At 43.8% G+C, this 19,020-nt stretch overlaps 1 protein-coding gene and 1 long non-coding RNA gene across 2 annotated transcripts in view; both read right to left on the bottom strand.

Moving 5' to 3' along the window:
- Positions 1–1,006: 1,006 nt before the first annotated feature.
- The window catches only part of LOC140361608 (uncharacterized), a 188,167-nt gene continuing 170,153 nt past the window's right edge, over positions 1,007–19,020 (bottom strand). Inside the window, exon 2 of the long non-coding RNA XR_011927028.1 lies at positions 1,007–1,297. This is a non-coding gene — a long non-coding RNA (uncharacterized lncRNA). The remainder of the gene's footprint in view (positions 1,298–19,020) is intronic.
- Positions 1,307–7,818, bottom strand: tac1 (tachykinin precursor 1). The gene is made up of 5 exons (XM_072447337.1): positions 7,667–7,818; positions 6,328–6,433; positions 6,199–6,225; positions 1,656–1,712; positions 1,307–1,561 (listed from the first exon to the last, which is right to left on the bottom strand). Exons 1-5 carry the CDS (start codon positions 7,781–7,783, stop codon positions 1,515–1,517), a joined length of 354 nt encoding a protein of 117 aa, XP_072303438.1. The 5' UTR covers positions 7,784–7,818; the 3' UTR covers positions 1,307–1,514.

The raw sequence follows: 19,020 nt of genomic DNA, 5'->3' as shown, positions 1-19,020 counted from the left end.
TTCTGCAGTTGTGAAACAGGAAGTGAGTGCACGTCTCTTACAAAACCGTTTGATATAGAATGCTGCCGTTTACGATGAACAAAATGTAAAATGTTGCTCTGCTTATGTTATAGTTCAATATAAGTGCCTGAGAAAAAGCCTAATATGTCTCCTTTAATGTTGTATAATTACTGAGGCAAATTTAAAGCAACACTACGTAACTTTCTGGAGATGATTTGAATGAAAATGGAAAGTTAAAACCATACTTCTCCATGGAGCTAGATACTATGTTTTTTATATATATATATATGGAATATTCTAGCCAAACTAACATGAGTCGAGCAGGAAGAGGCTCCTCCCCCTTTAAGGACACATGATTTTCTACCTTTTTCAGTGCAATAAAAACACTAAGTAAATCATTTTTTCACAGATTGGCTAATTGTTCATCACCTTTCAACTCACTCTGGATTGCAATCTCTTAAATCAGTGATACACAATAATCACTGCAAATACAGTTTCACTAATTGACTCATGTTTGACTCAAATGCTAATTAAAAGTGAACTTTTTCCTATTTGTGAAGTCTCAGGTGCTGAACTTTATGAATTACCCTGACTTGTGAAGAACACTTTAGCACTTTCTCATTGATGCTGATTCATATGTCAGCGCTGAAGTGTTGTCGTCCCACTTTCCACTGCTGAATGAGCCGTCTTCACTTAGTCACGTCTTCACTCTTCTACTTTATGGCCTATTGCGAAGAATCTTATGCTTTGTTTTGAGTTTTTCATCAACTAACAGCTTTTTTATTGCTTGCTAATTCAGCTAACACTAAAGTTTTGGCCTTTAATATGACGTGTTGTTCTTCAGCACCGATTGATCCATTACATTTCACCATTTAGAGGACAATAATTCATTTCTACTTTCCAAACAACCCAATAAGTATTACCTTTCCCCACCAGAGGGCGCCCTCCCCCACACTTTTACTTCCCCGTCCCGCCCTCACACAATAATAACTCACACCATTTGACGTTACAGGTAAAGAAAATAATTTTAATATTGGTCCAACCACTGGTAAAACACAGAAATGCGCGTGAGGAAAAAATGACGACGCCGATGAAGTCACTTAAACGCCGTCGTTCTCTTAAGTGTGTCGCACTGTTCAGAATCATCACCGGACAGGGACGCTTGGCAGTGCAATCTCCTCCGGGGTGCGGCCTCTCGCTCCCACGGTCCACGACAACAGATACGGCGAGGCGGATGGGTCAAAAATGATCACGGAAATTACAAACGTGACATCGAATGAATGACATCTTTTCTTTTCTTCTCTCGCGCTGTTCGTACCATCGTCCGTTGGCGTTTCGACTCTCTTCCGGGGACAAAGGTACAGGTACAGCACTGCTACATCACGACCAAGTGTAAACAGAATCTTTTTTAATTGGACTAACAGCTATGCACAGGCGGGAGAAAACAAAAACGGTTGGTGCCCCCTCCCGCGTACGAGCGATGGCGATAATGAGAAGCGCGCGGCGGTGACGGTTTAGCGCCGCTTGTCGTAACTTTGTATTGTGCTCCATTCAAAAGAATCTGTCAAAAGCAAGATAGAAAAGTCAGGGTTTTAGCGTGCACTTTTCACAATGTGGCCTTCTATAATTGGATTTTGTCAAAAGAATGCACGTACCTGGTTCTTCTTCGCTCCGTTTCCCCATCAGACCGACGAAAGAGTTGATTTTGTGCCCTGAAAAAACACAGAAAATAATAATTGCACCGATTATCAGTCATTTTGAGCTTTGAGTAACAGAAAATAATCATTTTAAGTAGTATTTTAGATGAACAGTGCACATTTTGCAATTCATGAGTTGTTTTTTGCAGCATTTTGAGGACTTTTGCTCATTCAGAAGACGTCATATTTAGTTTTAAAGTGTCAATAACTGTAGCAATGTTCCTCATTTTTGATCACGCTGAAACCCACAGACACAGTGAGAATAAGATGCACTGTTTTCCACAGACTTTAAATTAAGCTTCCTTAGTTAACTATTTATATGGCAATAATAAGCACTAGTTATTTGTTAATAAGTATTTAAAAGCATTTATCACTTGGTTATTGGAAATGTCACGTAAGTAGCTTATTCGTACGGACATTTTGAACATTTTTTGAAGACTTATTAACATTTGTAAGCTAATGCAGCTAGCAAATACACAACAAGTGCATGAACGAGTAACAAGAGCTTATAAAGAGATTACAAAGTAACCTTTTGTTGAAGTGTTCCCCAAAGTCTGACCTATTGACGCTTCGTTGAGCTTTTTTGTTGACCGCACTTAAAAACACAGCCTCTCCTCCCAAAGTTAAGGTCAAGTGTCTTATTCCATTTATTTGACTCGCCGCAAAGGAGAAACCCTCTTTGAGTCGTGCTGCCCCCGAAACCATCCGCTTTTGTATCGTTTTGAAGGACGAGAAACGGCCGCTCTGCCAATCACGCTAATTAACTCAAATATCATCAGCGGGATTGAATTGAATCGAGTATATTCTGCCTAATTTGACTGACGCATCAATATTAGCATTAGCCTAATTTGATCCGTCGCTAAATCTATAGGAATGTCCAAATTGACTCTCTCTGCCGCCGTTAGTTACAACATCAAATCCTCCGCCAGCGTAAACAATCCAATTTCACTTGGCAAATGTCCTTGGGGCATCGGTCCCAGTCCTCTCGCTCCCTAATCATGAATGACTTACGGTCGCCGCGGCGCCAGAGCAAGAAATGAGATGCAGACTTATTATGCTGTTGCATCAAGGAGTGGGTGACTAATTTACATGAGGGGGAGAAGAGGAGGAGGGAGAGAAGAGGAGAGAAGAGGAGGAGGGAGAGAAGAGGAGGAGGGAGAGAAGAGGAGGAGGGAGAGAAGAGGAGGAAGAGGGAGAGAAGAGGAGGAGGGAGAGAAGAGGAGAGGAGGGAGAGAAGAGGAGGAAGAGGGAGAGAAGAGGAGGAGGGAGAGAAGAGGAGAGGAGGGAGAGAAGAGGAGAGGAGGGGAGGAGAGGAGGAGGGAGAGAAGAGGAGGGAGAGAAGAGGAGGAGGAGGGAGAGAAGAGGAGGAGGAGGGAGAGAAGAGGAGGGGAGGAGGGAGAGAAGAGGAGAGAAGAGGAGGAGGGAGAGAAGAGGAGGAGGGAGAGAAGAGGAGGAGGGAGAGAAGAGGAGGAAGAGGGAGAGAAGAGGAGGAGGGAGAGAAGAGGAGAGGAGGGAGAGAAGAGGAGGAAGAGGGAGAGAAGAGGAGAGAAGAGGAGGAGGGAGAGAAGAGGAGGAGGGAGAGAAGAGGAGGAGGGAGAGAAGAGGAGGAAGAGGGAGAGAAGAGGAGGAGGGAGAGAAGAGGAGGAGGGAGAGAAGAGGAGAGGAGGGAGAGAAGAGGAGGAAGAGGGAGAGAAGAGGAGGAGGGAGAGAAGAGGAGAGGAGGGAGAGAAGAGGAGAGGAGGGGAGGAGAGGAGGAGGGAGAGAAGAGGAGGGAGAGAAGAGGAGGAGGAGGGAGAGAAGAGGAGGAGGAGGGAGAGAAGAGGAGGGGAGGAGGGAGAGAAGAGGAGAGAAGAGGAGGAGGGAGAGAAGAGGAGGGAGAGAAGAGGAGGAGGGGGAGAAGTAGAGGAGGGAGAGAAGAGGAGGAAGGAGAGAAGAGGAGGAGGGAGAGAAGAGGAGGAGGAGGGAGAGAAGAGGAGGGGAGGAGGGAGAGAAGAGGAGAGAAGAGGAGGAGGGAGAGAAGAGGAGGAGGGAGAGAAGAGGAGGAGGGAGAGAAGAGGAGGAAGGAGAGAAGAGGAGGAGGGAGAGAAGAGGAGGAGGGAGAGGTGAGGAGGAGGGGGGGAGGAGGGGAGGGAGAGAAGAGGAGGAGGGGGGGGGGAGGGGAGGGAGAGAAGAGGAGGAGGGAGAGAAGAGGAGAGAAGAGGAGGAGGGAGAGAAGAGGAGGAGGGAGAGAAGAGGAGGAGGAGGAGAAGAGGAGGAGGGGGAGAAGAGGAGGGAGAGAAGGAGGAGGGAGAGAAGAGGAGGAGGAGGGGGAGAAGAGGAGGAGGAAGAGAAGAGGAGGAGGAGGGAGAGAAGAGGAGGGGAGGAGGGAGAGAAGAGGAGAGAAGAGGAGGAGGGAGAGAAGAGGAGGAGGAGGGAGAGAAGAGGAGGGGAGGAGGGAGAGAAGAGGAGAGAAGAGGAGGAGGGAGAGAAGAGGAGGGAGAGAAGAGGAGGAGGGGGAGAAGTAGAGGAGGGAGAGAAGAGGAGGAAGGAGAGAAGAGGAGGAGGGAGAGAAGAGGAGGAGGAGGGAGAGAAGAGGAGGGGAGGAGGGAGAGAAGAGGAGAGAAGAGGAGGAGGGAGAGAAGAGGAGGAGGGAGAGAAGAGGAGGAGGGAGAGAAGAGGAGGAAGGAGAGAAGAGGAGGAGGGAGAGAAGAGGAGGAGGGAGAGGTGAGGAGGAGGGGGGGAGGAGGGGAGGGAGAGAAGAGGAGGAGGGGGGGGGGAGGGGAGGGAGAGAAGAGGAGGAGGGAGAGAAGAGGAGGAGGGAGAGAAGAGGAGGAGGAGGAGAAGAGGAGGAGGGGGAGAAGAGGAGGGAGAGAAGGAGGAGGGAGAGAAGAGGAGGAGGAGGGGGAGAAGAGGAGGAGGAAGAGAAGAGGAGGAGGGGGAGAAGAGGAGGAGGGGGAGAAGAGGAGGAGGAAGAGAAGAGGAGGAGGAAGAGAAGAGGAGGAGGAAGAGAAGAGGAGGAGGGGGAGAAGAGGAGGAGGGGGAGAAGAGGAGGAGGAAGAGAAGAGGAGGAGGAAGAGAAGAGGAGGAGGAAGAGAAGAGGAGGAGGGGGAGAAGAGGAGGAGGGGGAGAAGAGGAGGAGGAAGGAGAGGGGGAAATCCCATCCTCCTCCTCCTGGTTCCTGTGTTTTATGGCGCGCTCGCCTCCCTCCCACCCTCACAGGACGTGACTGTTGTCGCCTTCAAACATCAGAGCGATCAGACGCATTCATGAAACTCCGCCCACTGCCTCATCGTTACAGTTTAAATATTGTTTTTTAAGTTTAGCAACGACGGTGAGATTTTTGTTCTTTTTTCATTGGTTTATGTGGAATGATTCTGTAAAGTTTAAATGTTAGTGATACTTTTAAAATGGAAATTGACTGTAATGAATGTTTGTTGAATACAATATAAATGACACATTCTGATATTGATTGTGGCGTGTTACAATCTGAAATAAATCAATGCAAATATTGCCCAATTAAGGTCCAAATATTCATGTTCTTGACTACAAATATTTGAAGGTGAAACTGTTTTATTATCTGATGGTTCAAAATGTAAGTATTTCAATTTTTTCTTTTATTTTTGTTGTTTAACTCTCACTTTTTTCTTTTTTTAACACTTATTTTAAGCCTTTCTTATTCTATAACTGCAATGTGTCAAATAAAGGTAATTTTTTCTGTTGATTTAAATTTTTTTGTATTATAACTTTATTTTTTGTATTATTATTTTTTAATTATTATTTTTTAATTAATTCATTCATTGTTAAAGAATCAACATTACAAAACACAACACGACCAGAGAAAAGCAGAAATAGGAACATCAACTGAACATAAAAAGAAACAAAATCACTGCACATTTAAATGAAAAAGATTAGATTTTGTGCTAAAGTGTAAATGTTTTTATGACGTTTGTTACAGTCGCTCTGGCCCAGATCAGCCGTGAAAAAGAGAATTATTTTCTTTTCTTTTCTGATTAAATAAGAATAAATAAATAAATGAATGAAACTGTAAGAAAAATAAACTGCACAATGTAAGTCACGCCAAAGCTCGTCAGCGCCCGTGACATCATCTCCCCGTGACGTCATCTCCCCGTGACGTCATCTCCCCGTGACGTCATCTCCCCGTGACGTCATCTCCCCGTGACGTCATCTCCCCGTGACGTCATCTCGCGTGACATCATCATCTCCCCGTGACATCATCATCTCCCCGTGACGTCATCTCCCCGTGACGTCATCTCCCCGTGACGTCATCTCCCCGTGACGTCATCTCCCTGTGACATCATCTCCCTGTGACATCATCTCAGCGCGTCACTGTCAAACACGTACGTCCCGCGTTGCCGTCATCATTACCGTAATCGCCCTGGGTGACGTCACAAACGCCGCCGCCCCCCTCCCTACCGTCCTTTTCTCTTTCCTCTCACGTCACGACTTTTCCACGTTTGCGCCGCGACGTACAAATTGCCGGCTGTCACGGCGACGTACTTACTTTTGTGGGTGATCTGTGCGTTTGCCGCTGGAGCGAGAGAGAAAGGGGGAGGGGAAAGGGCAAAGTTATCGCCAAAGCAAAGCGGAAATCGAACGTGAAAGTCGATCTTTTTTGGGCGTGTTCGTTTACCCATTGAGCGTTTCCCCATCAGGCCGATGAACTGGTGCGGCCGCGGCTTCCTGGTCATCCTCCTGAGGAACTCTCTGACGGGATAAGGGTTCGAAATCCAGCCGTCCTGCCAAGAAGACAGAGAAAAGATGGTTAGAAATCGTCATTACCGACCGATCGATCCCGATTACGGGCCGTGACATTCGCAGGGCGCTAAGATCCGGCGACACCTGGCCCCGCACCGCTTACTCATCGGGGAATCTCGTAAGATACATTCCTCCTACATTAGAGGGAAAGGGCAAGAGTCCCAGGGGCCAGTAAAGCGTCTGTTTGGGAAGATTTATTGCACGCTCGTCTGCAGAATGGAAGTGGCCAATAAGTTTTAGCAAAGAAGCTTGGCATGTTTCCAGCGCGCAAAGTCAAAGCCGCGCGGACGTGAGCGCTGTGTCAATGGCCACCGCGCGCTCTGGTACAGTGCGGGCGCCGTGCACTTAAGGCGAGATTCGATTAGCCGCGGGTAAGCCTTTTCAGAGCAGCGACGCGCTCATCTTCATGTTAGATGAGAGTGGATGTCACGACGGTGTTTCTAATGCGCAGCTCTTGGAGTCGTCTGATGGATCGGTCGCTTTCTCCCAGCCAAGAATAAGATCAGAATCATTACATAAAAGGTTATTCTTATAAGAGTCTGTTTAAATTTGTGAAATACATTTTTTTTCTTGCATTATTCACTTTTTTTAATACCAATATTTTACTTAATTACCTACTTCCTTTACCAATATTGGTCACTTTTTTGTCACTTTTTCTTCCCAATAAGAAATGAGCTTGGAAACGATTACATAAAAGACGTTATTCTCATGAAGAAATTAGCATAGTGTGTCAAAGCTTCTGTTTCAAGAGCTTATAATATATATTCTTTGCATTATTAATATATATTTTTTGCTTTATATATATTTTGACATATACAAAGACTAATCTAAGAATCACATAAAATACTAAACAATTTTTTATGAGCAAAATTAGTGTGGAGTTCCTGTTCATTAGTTTTGTCCGTGCTTAATATATATTTTTCCTTTCCTTTTCTTATTAAAGTGCTTGTTAAAGGATGAGAAATGTATCTTAATCATTTCTATAAATCTTTCTGAGTCAGAGATAAAATACAATAAGAAAAAATCTGTAAAATTCAATAGCAACACTACAAAAATAAATCAATATCATTGGTTAAAAGTACAATATCTGCCTTTTAAACGACTTCACACGGTTCACAATGTCTCCAACTGAGTAGACGCTGTTCGAAAGCGTTTTCTAAATTGCCCATGATGCACCATTTCTCCGCTGATCCCGATAAAGATCACGGATTTACCTGCACGTCATTGTTGCTGCTCCAGAAGTCCGCGTCTTCTCTGGGGCTGCTCTCCTCGCCGTAAACTTGACATGTGGCAAACGCGGCCATCAAAAGTGGCAAAAGCAACAACTTCATCTTCTCTTCTCGACTGACTTAAACTGCAGAAAGTAGAAATAACGGCGGTAAAAGTGCGTGAAGTCGTCTGCGGCGCGGGGTTCTCCTGTCGCGGGGGGTGTTGTGCGGGATTGTGCTCTCCGTCTCTCCAGTCAGCAGTAGTCCATGGCGCGTGCGTCGCTCGGGCTCCCGCCACTCGTCTCTGAACGCCCCCCTCGCGCCTGCCGCCCTTTCTACTCTTTTTTTTTTTCTTCCGGTACGCCTCCCGCACGCGCCCCCTATTTAGGAGTCCACGCGGTGTTGCCAGGTTACGCCGTCACCGCGAGCCCCGTGATTTGCCCCCGCGCGCCCGTGATTTGCCCCCGCGCGCCCGTGATTTGCCCCCGCGCGCCCGTGATTTGCCCCCGCGCGCCCGTGATTTGCCCGCGCGTGCTGCAGAGGAGAAGGTTTGACGGACAGACCTTGTGAACTTTTGCCGCGTTGACACACTTTTTTACCTGCCATAAACCACATATATTATTATTATTATTATTATTATTATTATTATTATTATTATTATTATTATATGTATTATTGACTAATAATACACTGCGGGACTAATAAAGTTCTTTGCTTATTTTAGTTGTATAAACCGAGTGACGATGCAACTCGTTAATTGCTTCTTTTGTCTCATATTTACCGTCATTTTCACGTGCATATAAGTGATGAAAATAAAGTGTTTATTTTACCATTATTATTAGTATTATCTTGTCTTACGCTAGCTGTTTTTATTTTATTTTTATCTTTATTTATTTCCCCCTCCATTCCTTAGTAAGAAATGAAAGGTTTTGTCTATAGGAGTTTTTGTTTTTAAGAGTTTTGTTTATAAGAGTTCTTCTATTAAGAGTGTTTTTTTTTTAACTTCCTATAAGTTATGTGTCCTTTTCCTCTGTAACTACTGTGTTGCAACAATGAAATTTCCCTATGTGTGGACAATAAAGGAATATCTTATCTTATATTTTGGACTAAATTAAAAAGCCTACTTTATCCTCTATCCCTAAATATTCATGTCATATTCTGACCATTGCACAGCTCATCAAATTGTAGCCATAAAATATTGATTCAACAGGAATATATTTTTCTCCTCTTTTCACTTTTATCTTATTATTCAATCGGCCATAGTTATAGGCTATGACTTTAAATAATAATAATAATACTTTAAAATGTTTAATTAGGCTGATTCCTACAATAGGCCTATAACTAATCACACAGTTTGATATTTCTCCCAGTTGTTTCTACTGTAAAATTAATTGTATTTGGTTAAGCGAATATCAAACAGGATATAAAGCTGCCAAACATTTGTGATGACGCACGTGGTCTCACATCGTACGCACGTGTTATCTTTGGCTGGAGGAATGCCCTTTAAGCCCTTTAAGCTTTTATTTAATTTCAGGCAAACAGTCCTTGTGACATTAATTCTGATTTGACATTTTTTTATAGACGTCTTAAATCAGTTGGTCCGTTTCTCTGTGAGTCGGTGCATGATGACATAGGCTGTGCTCGGAGGGAAGTGACCTCTGCCTCTCTCATTTCCATTAGAAAGGCTGTTTGTACAAAGATGGCTGAATAGAAGAAGAAACAGTCACGACAAGTTCTACGTCCTCACACCTCAATGATGCTTGATTTGCCTAAGTGTCCCTCTTATCCCGACAATAAGTTCATCTTATTTACCCATGGGCTACAGCAGATGCAAATGGCCCATATGATAAGATAATCCTTTATTGTCCACACATGGGGAAATTTCATTGTTGCAACGCAGTAGATACAGAGGGAAAGGACAGATAACTTACAGGAAGTAAAAAAAAACAAAAAAACACTCTTAATAGAAGAACTCTTATAAACAAAACAAAAAACTCTTATTAACAAAACTCCTCTCATATCTTAATAGGGAATGGAGGGGAAAAAAGGATAAATAAATAAAATAAAAATAAAATAAAAAGATAAAAATAAAATACTAATAATAAAATAAAATAAAGTGAAATAAAAATAGCTAGCATAAGACTAAATAATACTAATACTAATGGTAAGTAAACACTCTTATTTACATCAGTTGTATGCACATGAATATGACATTAATTGCTTGTGAGTACGACAGTAATTGCACATGAATATGACGGTATTGCACATGGTTAAATCAGTATTGCACGTGTTCAGGGCTAACAGTGTTTGTTATAAAGTCTGTTAACACTGCCTACATGTCCAGTTCAAAACAGTGTGTTCAAAACCTTTATGATGCCTCCATCTCCAGTTCTTAAGATGACAGAATATTAGAATATTTACTTCTCTAACTTGTCTTAAAGTCATTTTTTGGGCTGGCTGTTGCGTTATATGCTGACATATTGAATCAAACCTTAAAGCACATATTTTCAAATACATAAAGTCTAATGTTGGGTTAAACTTCTGAAAAATCTTCTGTTTCAGGGAAGACCCAGTGGTCACAGAACCTCTCCGGAGTCCGGCCTTGAATTTAATCATCCACCACCGTGAGCTCATCCAATTACCAGACGGAAGGGGGCGGCGAGGCGAGAGAGTCCTGGGAGGGACGGAGCACGACAGAGGAGCACGGAGGAGGTAAAAGCAGCACCTATTCTCCATGAAACACTGTCGTACGGGAACTTTACGTCCTGGGCAAACATGACGTATTTGGAGTCTGATAATGCGTCCAGCACCAAATAGAGCAAAAAACAGGAACATGAACACATTCAAAACCGATGTAATGGAAGAGATGATTGAGTCAGACCGACATGGTGCCAATAACTAATGCATGAACTCCTGGATACGGGGAACCCCAGGTGTAAACAGGGATTAAAAAAATAATGATTAGTAGGGTTAGTAATCATAGCAAACATTGCAGTGTATGTAAAAACATTTAAATTATCAATATATGGAAATGATTTACTTTAATTTTCCTTTCAGGCAGTGGTAGATATACTCAATTATGTTACTTAATTCATAGGTACATATACAGGAGCCAAAATACTCAAGTCAAAGTATAAGTAGTGCATCAAAAACACAACTTAGGCTGAGCAAAATAACATGTCTGTTTGCCGTAACCCGACCGACCCCGCGTGAAACTAGACTAAAAAATTTGTATCAGCATTTTGTAGAAAAAACGTTGAATTCTTTTATTTTTCAATTATTTCGCAGACTCACCGACCGGACTTCCCATAGCCACTGTGTCAAATATTATCATTACGCTTGTTATCCTTAACGCAAAGATAACGCACTGCGCAACGCATGTGCGTCTTCATAGTACCCCACATGTGACGAAACAGACCACGAGTTAGTGACGACAATTTGCCTTTAACAAGTTGGCGTGCCTCTATCGGCGCCACTCAAGTGTCCATAGGACATGCCAGGCTCTCTCAGGGTGTTTTACGCAATGCATTCTGGGATTGACACACGCCCAGTAGCGTCATCACAACAAACATGGCGGCGCCCGTGTCCCCCGCATGTTCCCCCCGCTTGCCTTCGCTACCAAAATAAAGGATAGCGACGTACAAAAGGTCGATTGAAATGTCTTAAAATCGTGAGATTTAGTCTCCGGATCGGGTTGATAGAGACGTTTTCCGTCATTGACTGTTGAAGCCTGACCCCTGGACTGTTGAAGCCTGACCCCTGGACTGTTGAAGCCCGACCCCTGGACTGTTGAAGCCTGACCCCTGGACTGTTGAAGCCTGACCCCTGGACTGTTGAAGCCTGACCCCTGGACTGTTGAAGCCCGACCCCTGGACTGTTGAAGCCTGACCCCTGGACTGTTGAAGCCCGACCCCTGGACTGTTGAAGCCTGACCCCTGGACTGTTGAAGCCTGACCCCTGGACTGTTGAAGCCCGAGCCCATGGACTGTGGAAGCCCGACCCCTGGACTGTTGAAGCCTGACCCCTGGACTGTTGAAGCCTGACCCCTGGACTGTGGAAGCCTGACCCCCGGACTGTTGAAGCCTGACCCCTGGACTGTGGAAGCCTGACCCCTGGACTGCGGAAGCCTGACCCCTGGACTGTTGAAGCCCGACCCCTGGACTGTTGAAGCCCGACCCCTGGACTGTTGAAGCCTGACCCCTGGACTGTTGAAGCCTGATCCCTGGACTGTTGAAGCCTGACCCCTGGACTGTTGAAGCCAGAGCCCTGGACTGTTGAAGCCTGACCCCTGGACTGTGGTAGCCTGACCCATGGACTGTGGAAGCCTAACCCCTGGACTGTTGAAGGCTGACCCCTGGACTGTTGAAGCCCGACCCCTGGACTGTTGAAGCCTGACCCCTGGACTGTTGAAGCTTGACCCTTGGACTGTTGAAGCCTGAACCCTGGACTGTTGAAGCTTGACCCCTGGACTGTTGAAGCCTGACCCATGGACTGTGGAAGCCTGACCCCTGGACTGTTGAAGCTTGACCCCCTGGCGGTCACTCCGAGTCAAAAAATGGCAAAATTTTGATCTTTTTTTTGCCTTCAAAGTAAAAAAAATAAGAATTCACCGACCGACCCACTTGAAAAATGTTGGGTCGGGTTACAGCAAACAGACAATTTATTTGGGGCAGCCTGAATAGTATGTATTTATTTTTGCTTACTCAATGCCATCAGCCACGGGTACCCACAAGGCCTGGTGCTTGGCCCCCTTCTCTTCATTCTATACATGCTTCCCCTCGGACTCACCAGCAGGGTCCCCACTTCCACAGCTTCCCCAACAACAAAATCCATCGCCACTTCCACCATCTCGTTCATCACCAGCTGCCTCCCTGCAATAACATCTTGGATCTACACATTTCCTCAAACTTTGTAGCAACAAATCCAAAATCATAATCACTGGACAGACACCCTCTTCCTTCAGATCAGGACCCCCACCCTCTTCCTTCAGATCAGGACCCCCACCCTCTTCCTTCAGATCAGGACCCCCACCCTCTTCCTTCAGATCAGGACCCCCTCCCTCTTCCTTCAGATCAGGACCCCCACCCTCTCATTGAAGCCCCACACTCCTCACATCACCAAGACCAAGAGCCTTTTTCCTAAAAAAAATAATACTGCCCTCCTCCGTCCCTCCCTGCCCCCCTCCGCTACTGCTTTCATGACCTCCAGACTCGACTACTGCAATCGCCTCCTTTACGTACCACCTTCCTCTGATCTCCAACGCTGACAACAACAACAACAACAACAACAACAACAACAACAACTGACTGTCAGACTGTCACCATAAACATCCCCCAAACCATAGAGAGCACCACTCAGTCCAGTTAAACATGTAGTAGAGTTGAAAGTATAGATATCCACTCTTAAATGTAGTGTAGTGAGCGTTACTTTCCACCACTTCAACACAATGTAAATCACATCTTAATATACATGCCGTTCCACAGTATGTCATGAGACTAACTACCTGTCCAGGTCCAAAAGCACAACATGTGAGAGTGATTCCGCGGCCTTAACGTGGAGTTAAAGCTTAATTAAAGTGGATTTGCAAAACTCAAAGTGAGCGGACAGTTGAGCTGACTCCACTGCTTGGGCGATGTGCTAATGGTTCTTCAAATATCCAGGCAACAATGTCCAAAGTGCACATTCCCTTGATGACTCCCAGGTTAGACACTTAACGTATTTTGGGGGGATGACCTTTTACTGTCGCTGAGCAAACACAAAACCTAGTCTAGTCATGGAATTTCCCTCTGCATCTTTTAAGTGAAAATGATGGCTTTGTATTGATTTGGAGCGTGTAATGGAGTGCCCTCAATTATGCGACCAGCAGCAGTCAGACCAGAGAAAGGCCTTTTCCCAATCAGTTTGGAAAGATGGAAGTGGTGGATGTAAACTAGATGTTCATCAAGAGCTGCTGCAGGAGAAGTGAGCTGGCACAGAGCTCAGCAGCGCCAGGCAGTGACTTGTTACCAAGTTTTATTACGTTTTTTAATTTAGATTACAAAAAACCAACAGAACAAAGATGACCAGAGAGCGATAAGACCAATAAGAACTAGTTTAGTGGTCCAAAAAACAAATGTATCAGTCCCATTTGTCCAAGTGTTTCTCCATTTTCAACGTTTATAAGTAAAATTCAATATTTTTTCCATTTTGTAAATATCCAAAGTTATTTCAGTCCAGTCTTTGGCAGTTGCTTCCATCCATTTCCTTCTTATTGCAACCAAAAGTACATTCCTCATGTTTCCATCCATCATTTCCATTGTTGGTGTTTTATGTCCTAGATGTACAGTTTTATAGTCAAATGGAATTTCAGTGACTCATTCATCTCAGCTCAGTATTTAGGAATAATAGTTCAGTCCCAAGACACATGATAGTGATGTGCAGTTTGGCAGCCTCGATGTCGTAGTGTTTGGACATTAAAATAGTAGCACCTCACGGATAAACTAACAAACGAATAAACAAAGAAGAAATAGAGGCGAGTTGTTACTTGCTTTATTAAATTACAAATTCAGTTAAAACAATAATTCTTACCTGTGGAAGTGCCACATATGATGCACAATCCAATAAAATACTTGATTGCAAAAAAAAAAAGATAAAAAATCAGTAGAATGGCCAGAACATTTCAGGATTCTAACCTTCTGAAGTGTGTTTCAATAGCTCCTGAGCTGTAAGTTTCCTCTTCATTTCAAACTAATTTATAGTAATCAATCTGATCACTTTAAAAATACAGTATTCATGAATAATCTAAGTTACTTTTAGTTACATTTGCTGTTTTCCAGATTACAGGCCAAAACCCACTATAGTAGAGCTTCTTAAACTGTGGGACACGCCCATTTGTGGGCGTCTTCCGCTTCATTCAGTGGCGTCAGATACAAATTGACGGATCATCTCTCCTTTTAGTCTTAATCTATTTGGACCCAGCCGTCAGAACCATGGGAAAACAGCGGCTTGTATCAGTAGTTTAAGCTTCTTCTGAAACCTTCTTGGTTCTAACACACTTTGATGTTCCTTTAAGAGCTGGTTCTCCTCCTGAAGTGGCTCCTGCTCCACTGTCTGAGGGAGTCAGATCTCTCCTTCATCTGGAACTCCTCCAGGTTTTTTGTAGTTTTTCCTGGTCGAGAAGGAGGGTCTAAGGACAGGGGACTCTGGGACATCGCCCCTCGTCCCACAGACATTGTTTAATCCGTTTTTTCATCCGTAACTGTTGTTGTGATTTTGGGCGTTACAAAAATACATTGAATTGAATTAAGTCTGAGATATGTCGATGCTCCAGGAGCAGCCACGTGTTTCTGTAAATGCTCACGGATCTACAAGCTCTCCCGCTGGTCTTTGAGTTAAGAACATAATAGAGGTTGAGAGTCGTACGTGTCGTGTATCAGGCGAATGTCACGCGCTCAGACGAATGCTTTCACAGTGAACGCACAGAACGCTCGTTCACAGGTGGTGATTTACTCATTCCAAAACGATCATTTCAGGTGTAACAAGAGCCATGGGCCTGGGAAAGTTGTCATGTCTTATTTTGCGGAGTGCTTTTTGAAGCTGCAGTTACCAAATGGCTGGAAATGAAAATGCAAAGCGGTTCATGGTGTTGTCAAAGTTTTGAAAGTGGCACGTCACACAGTCGTCCTCGCTGCTCTCTTCTGCACATTCTCTTTCTTGAAACTGTCCAAACTGCTCAGAGGATGAAAGCCTGCTCACAGATCCGCTCCGACTGCCAGATGCGCCGCTGCAGGACATGAACGGCACAAGTATTCATCCAACCCACGCGGGTAATTGATGAGCAGAAGCACATTAGAGGCTAGAATTGCCAAGAAAACTTGTTGATCCAATAAGCTAGATAGATTTGGCCTTTTTTCTAATAAATGATGTATAATAACGTAATATAAATGTATATATTATTATTAGAGACAAAAGTCGTGATCAGTATTGGCAGATCAAAAGTCCAGATGATCGTATCAGTGCTGAATATCTTATTATCCTCCAAGCGCAAGGATCACAGAGCCAACCGTTGTGTGCACATTGAACTTCAACTCAAAGATCTGCTTTTATAGAACAATATTTAGCACCGGAAGCAGCGATACAGGAAGAAGTGTCGTGTTTTCTGTAGCTCGACTCGACTCAAATCCTCCTGTAGCGTGTTCTGGGCTTAAACACTCAAGTTCAGTCACGGTTTGAAAGAAAGGCATTCACCAGCCGTACTTAATAACAAACTTCTGTCGACTGATCATTAAACAAAAGATGAGACGTTTGAGGAAAAAGACAAACCAGAAAACTAGTAAACCTTCCTTTTAAATATTTGATTACAAACCGCCACTGGTTCTAACTTTATGAGCGACTGTGGCATGAATAAGAAGCTGCTGGTAATGCCTTCTGGTGTAATTACACTGTCTGGCAATAATGGAGTAATCACTTATTAATGCCACATGATTCATAATGCATTCTCAGGGATACAAACGAACCTAAGTTACAGCTTTTGGAATGTTCGCACGTTGAGCAAAGTGTTGAAGTTGTGTAAATGGAGTGACTCTCTGCGGGTTATGCCATGTTCGTGCATATTTCACCACGGGAACAGGTTCTTTCAGCAGCTGAGGGACCAGATGGCGGCCTCAGACTTACGGTGACATATTGGCGCTGTTACACCGACCATAGATAAACTACATTAGATAAAGGCAGGTGAGTATCAGCAATAATCAGTGTATTTAGTGTTCGTTTGTCATCAACAGAGCATGAGAAAAACATCCAAACTCCTCCTCAAGACTTAATGAGTGAAAACGCATGTTTGAATAGAGCAGCGCGACTCTTAATTAGCTCCATTTCTCTCGTGCATTAATTCCAGACAGCAGCCTCCACTGACCATTTGTACGAATCACAGAGGTGTGCGTTCCATTTAACTTCATTTAAATTCCACAATCGACGCCCACGGTAAGTCTATTGTTGCTTTTTCTACGTTTTAGGAGAAACTCGAGCAAGGAAACGTTCAGTTCATGTTATAAAATATGCGGAACACCTGCCGAAGTTTGAACTCAGTAATTGAGGTTAAAACTGAGAGTAAAATGTGACTGTTGGAAGCCATTTGTTTCTGCGTTTCTGCAGTGTCAAGAGAAAATGTTTGTCATTACTCAGGAATGATTGTGTCTTTATTATTTGATCAGTCTGTAATGTCTTGAGATGACATTGAGGAGAGAGTGGGGAGTTCCAAAACAGACAATTTTGAAGTGTCATTTGTACAGGGCTGCTTTGCCAAATATACTTTATTCTAATTTTTATCTCACAGCCTTGTTTTTATAATAGTATTGATTTAAGTGGCATCTTAAGTGTTCAGTGTATTTTTGAGTCATAGCTTAGAGTCATTAAACACGTCTTTTCTTCTTGATTTTCTTAATTTCCTGTTTGCAGTGCGGGACTAAGAGCTATTACTTAATTCTGCAATGTGCCACTTAGCTGTATAGGTTTGTGCCCAGTTCAAATGGCATTATATAATATAGGTAATGTATAGCTATACACTGAGGCTGATGAACAACACAGTATTTAAACCCGACTGATGCAGAGAGCGGCTTCTCATCACTGAAACAACCATGTGAAGGACAAATCCCGTTTAAACCAGTCGTTAAGATTGTTTAAACCCGTCCACAGAGAATCAGAAAGTCCACATCTTGACACATTTGCAGTAAGATCATCGTGAACCATGATAACTAGGACCCCGGAATATAATATCAATGCATGACAATAATTTGATCAATATCCACAGCATCGAGCAGAGAAAACATCTAAAGAGAAGAAGAGACTAATGTACAACAGATGTGAGACCAAGGAGAGTGTTTGGGACGAGCTGGAGGAGGCTTTGTGCAGTGGTCACTCTCTTTGTGCAGTGGTCACTCTCTTTGTGCTGTGGTCACTCTCTTTGTGCTGTGGTCACTCTCTTTGTGCAGTGGTCACTCTCTCTGTGCAGTGGTCACTCTCTCTGTGCAGTGGTCACTCTCTTTGTGCTGTGGTCACTCTCTCTGTGCAGTGGTCGCTCTCTCTGTGCAGTGGTCGCTCTCTCTGTGCAGTGGTCACTCTCTCTGTGCAGTGGTCACTCTCTTTGTGCAGTGGTCACTCTCTCTGTGCAGTGGTCACTCTCTCTGTGCAGTGGTCACTCTCTCTGTGCAGTGGTCACTCTCTCTGTGCAGTGGTCACTCTCTGTGCAGTGGTCACTCTCTCTATCATCAACACAAGATCAACTGTGACACATAATGACACTGGATGGAAATAAAACTTATTGAAACTACGCCACAGAAAATGTGCGATTGCGATGTGTATTGATAAGCTTGTTCTGTGTGTGTATGTATATATATATATATATATATATATATATATATTGCACTGCAGTGACACTGCAGTTTATAACATTTTCATGATCAAAATCCTTTTTACATTTGGTTTTGTTAAAATTCTGAAAATATCACAGGGTTGGATGTGATTGGAGGGAATTATTACAACTTTGAGCAGTTAAATGACTTTTAGTCATGTTGTGCCAAGTACCACACCCACTGTGTTACAATTGGTTATTTTAACTTGATCTTTTTCAGTCAAATAGTTTCGGCACTTAAAACATACTGCATCATTAGAGATAGATGGCTGTAATCATTCTATTCTATTTTATTACTTCACAAATTTCTTTTGCAGGAAAAGCCACAGACATAAATGACTCCAGAAATGTGCTCCTCTGGCTCACGATGAACAGCAGTTTCACAGAATCCAACACCATAAACGTTATTCATCTGAGGTTCTGTCACAGCCTTTTTAATCATCAGTTTCCTGCTGAGGCCTCGCAGTGGTTTAATTAAAGTGGACAAACACAGAACGGGGTCCTGGGGTCACCATATGGGCTCAGTTCTGTACAAACAGCTGACTGAATTTCACTTAGTTCCTCCGAGGGCTGATAAAATCATACCACAGGAAACGGCTATAATAGATATGGACAAAAACATAATCCAGTGGAAAGAAGTGAATCACATCAGCTGGTCACATGCTCGGGTCGGGTAATTGGATGGAAGTTTTAAAGTGGTGGAACAATTAATATAATTTACACACTGGGGAAACTCTGTCTCATGAAACATTAAAACCTGTTGCTACAGGACCAAAAGAAAAGCCGATCAATATCACGTCATGAGCCAGAAACAGATGGAGGTCTCAAAGGGTCACTGTGGACTGCAGTGGACAGGTGCAGTGGACAGGTGCAGCACCGGAATGTGCTTCAGCAGCTAACACGAAACCACGTTAAATCAATATCAGCTTATATTTGTGGCTATATCTGGCCTTTTCACTACCTTCTCTTAATGCTG

This window comes from Eucyclogobius newberryi, unplaced genomic scaffold (assembly GCF_026437365.1).
Source record: "Eucyclogobius newberryi isolate DKJ021-1_F unplaced genomic scaffold, fEucNew1.0.hap1 SCAF_16, whole genome shotgun sequence".
NCBI classification, from domain to species: domain Eukaryota; kingdom Metazoa; phylum Chordata; class Actinopteri; order Gobiiformes; family Gobiidae; genus Eucyclogobius; species Eucyclogobius newberryi.
Note: the sequence above shows the minus strand (reverse complement) of the source record. Positions and strands in the feature narration are given on the sequence as shown.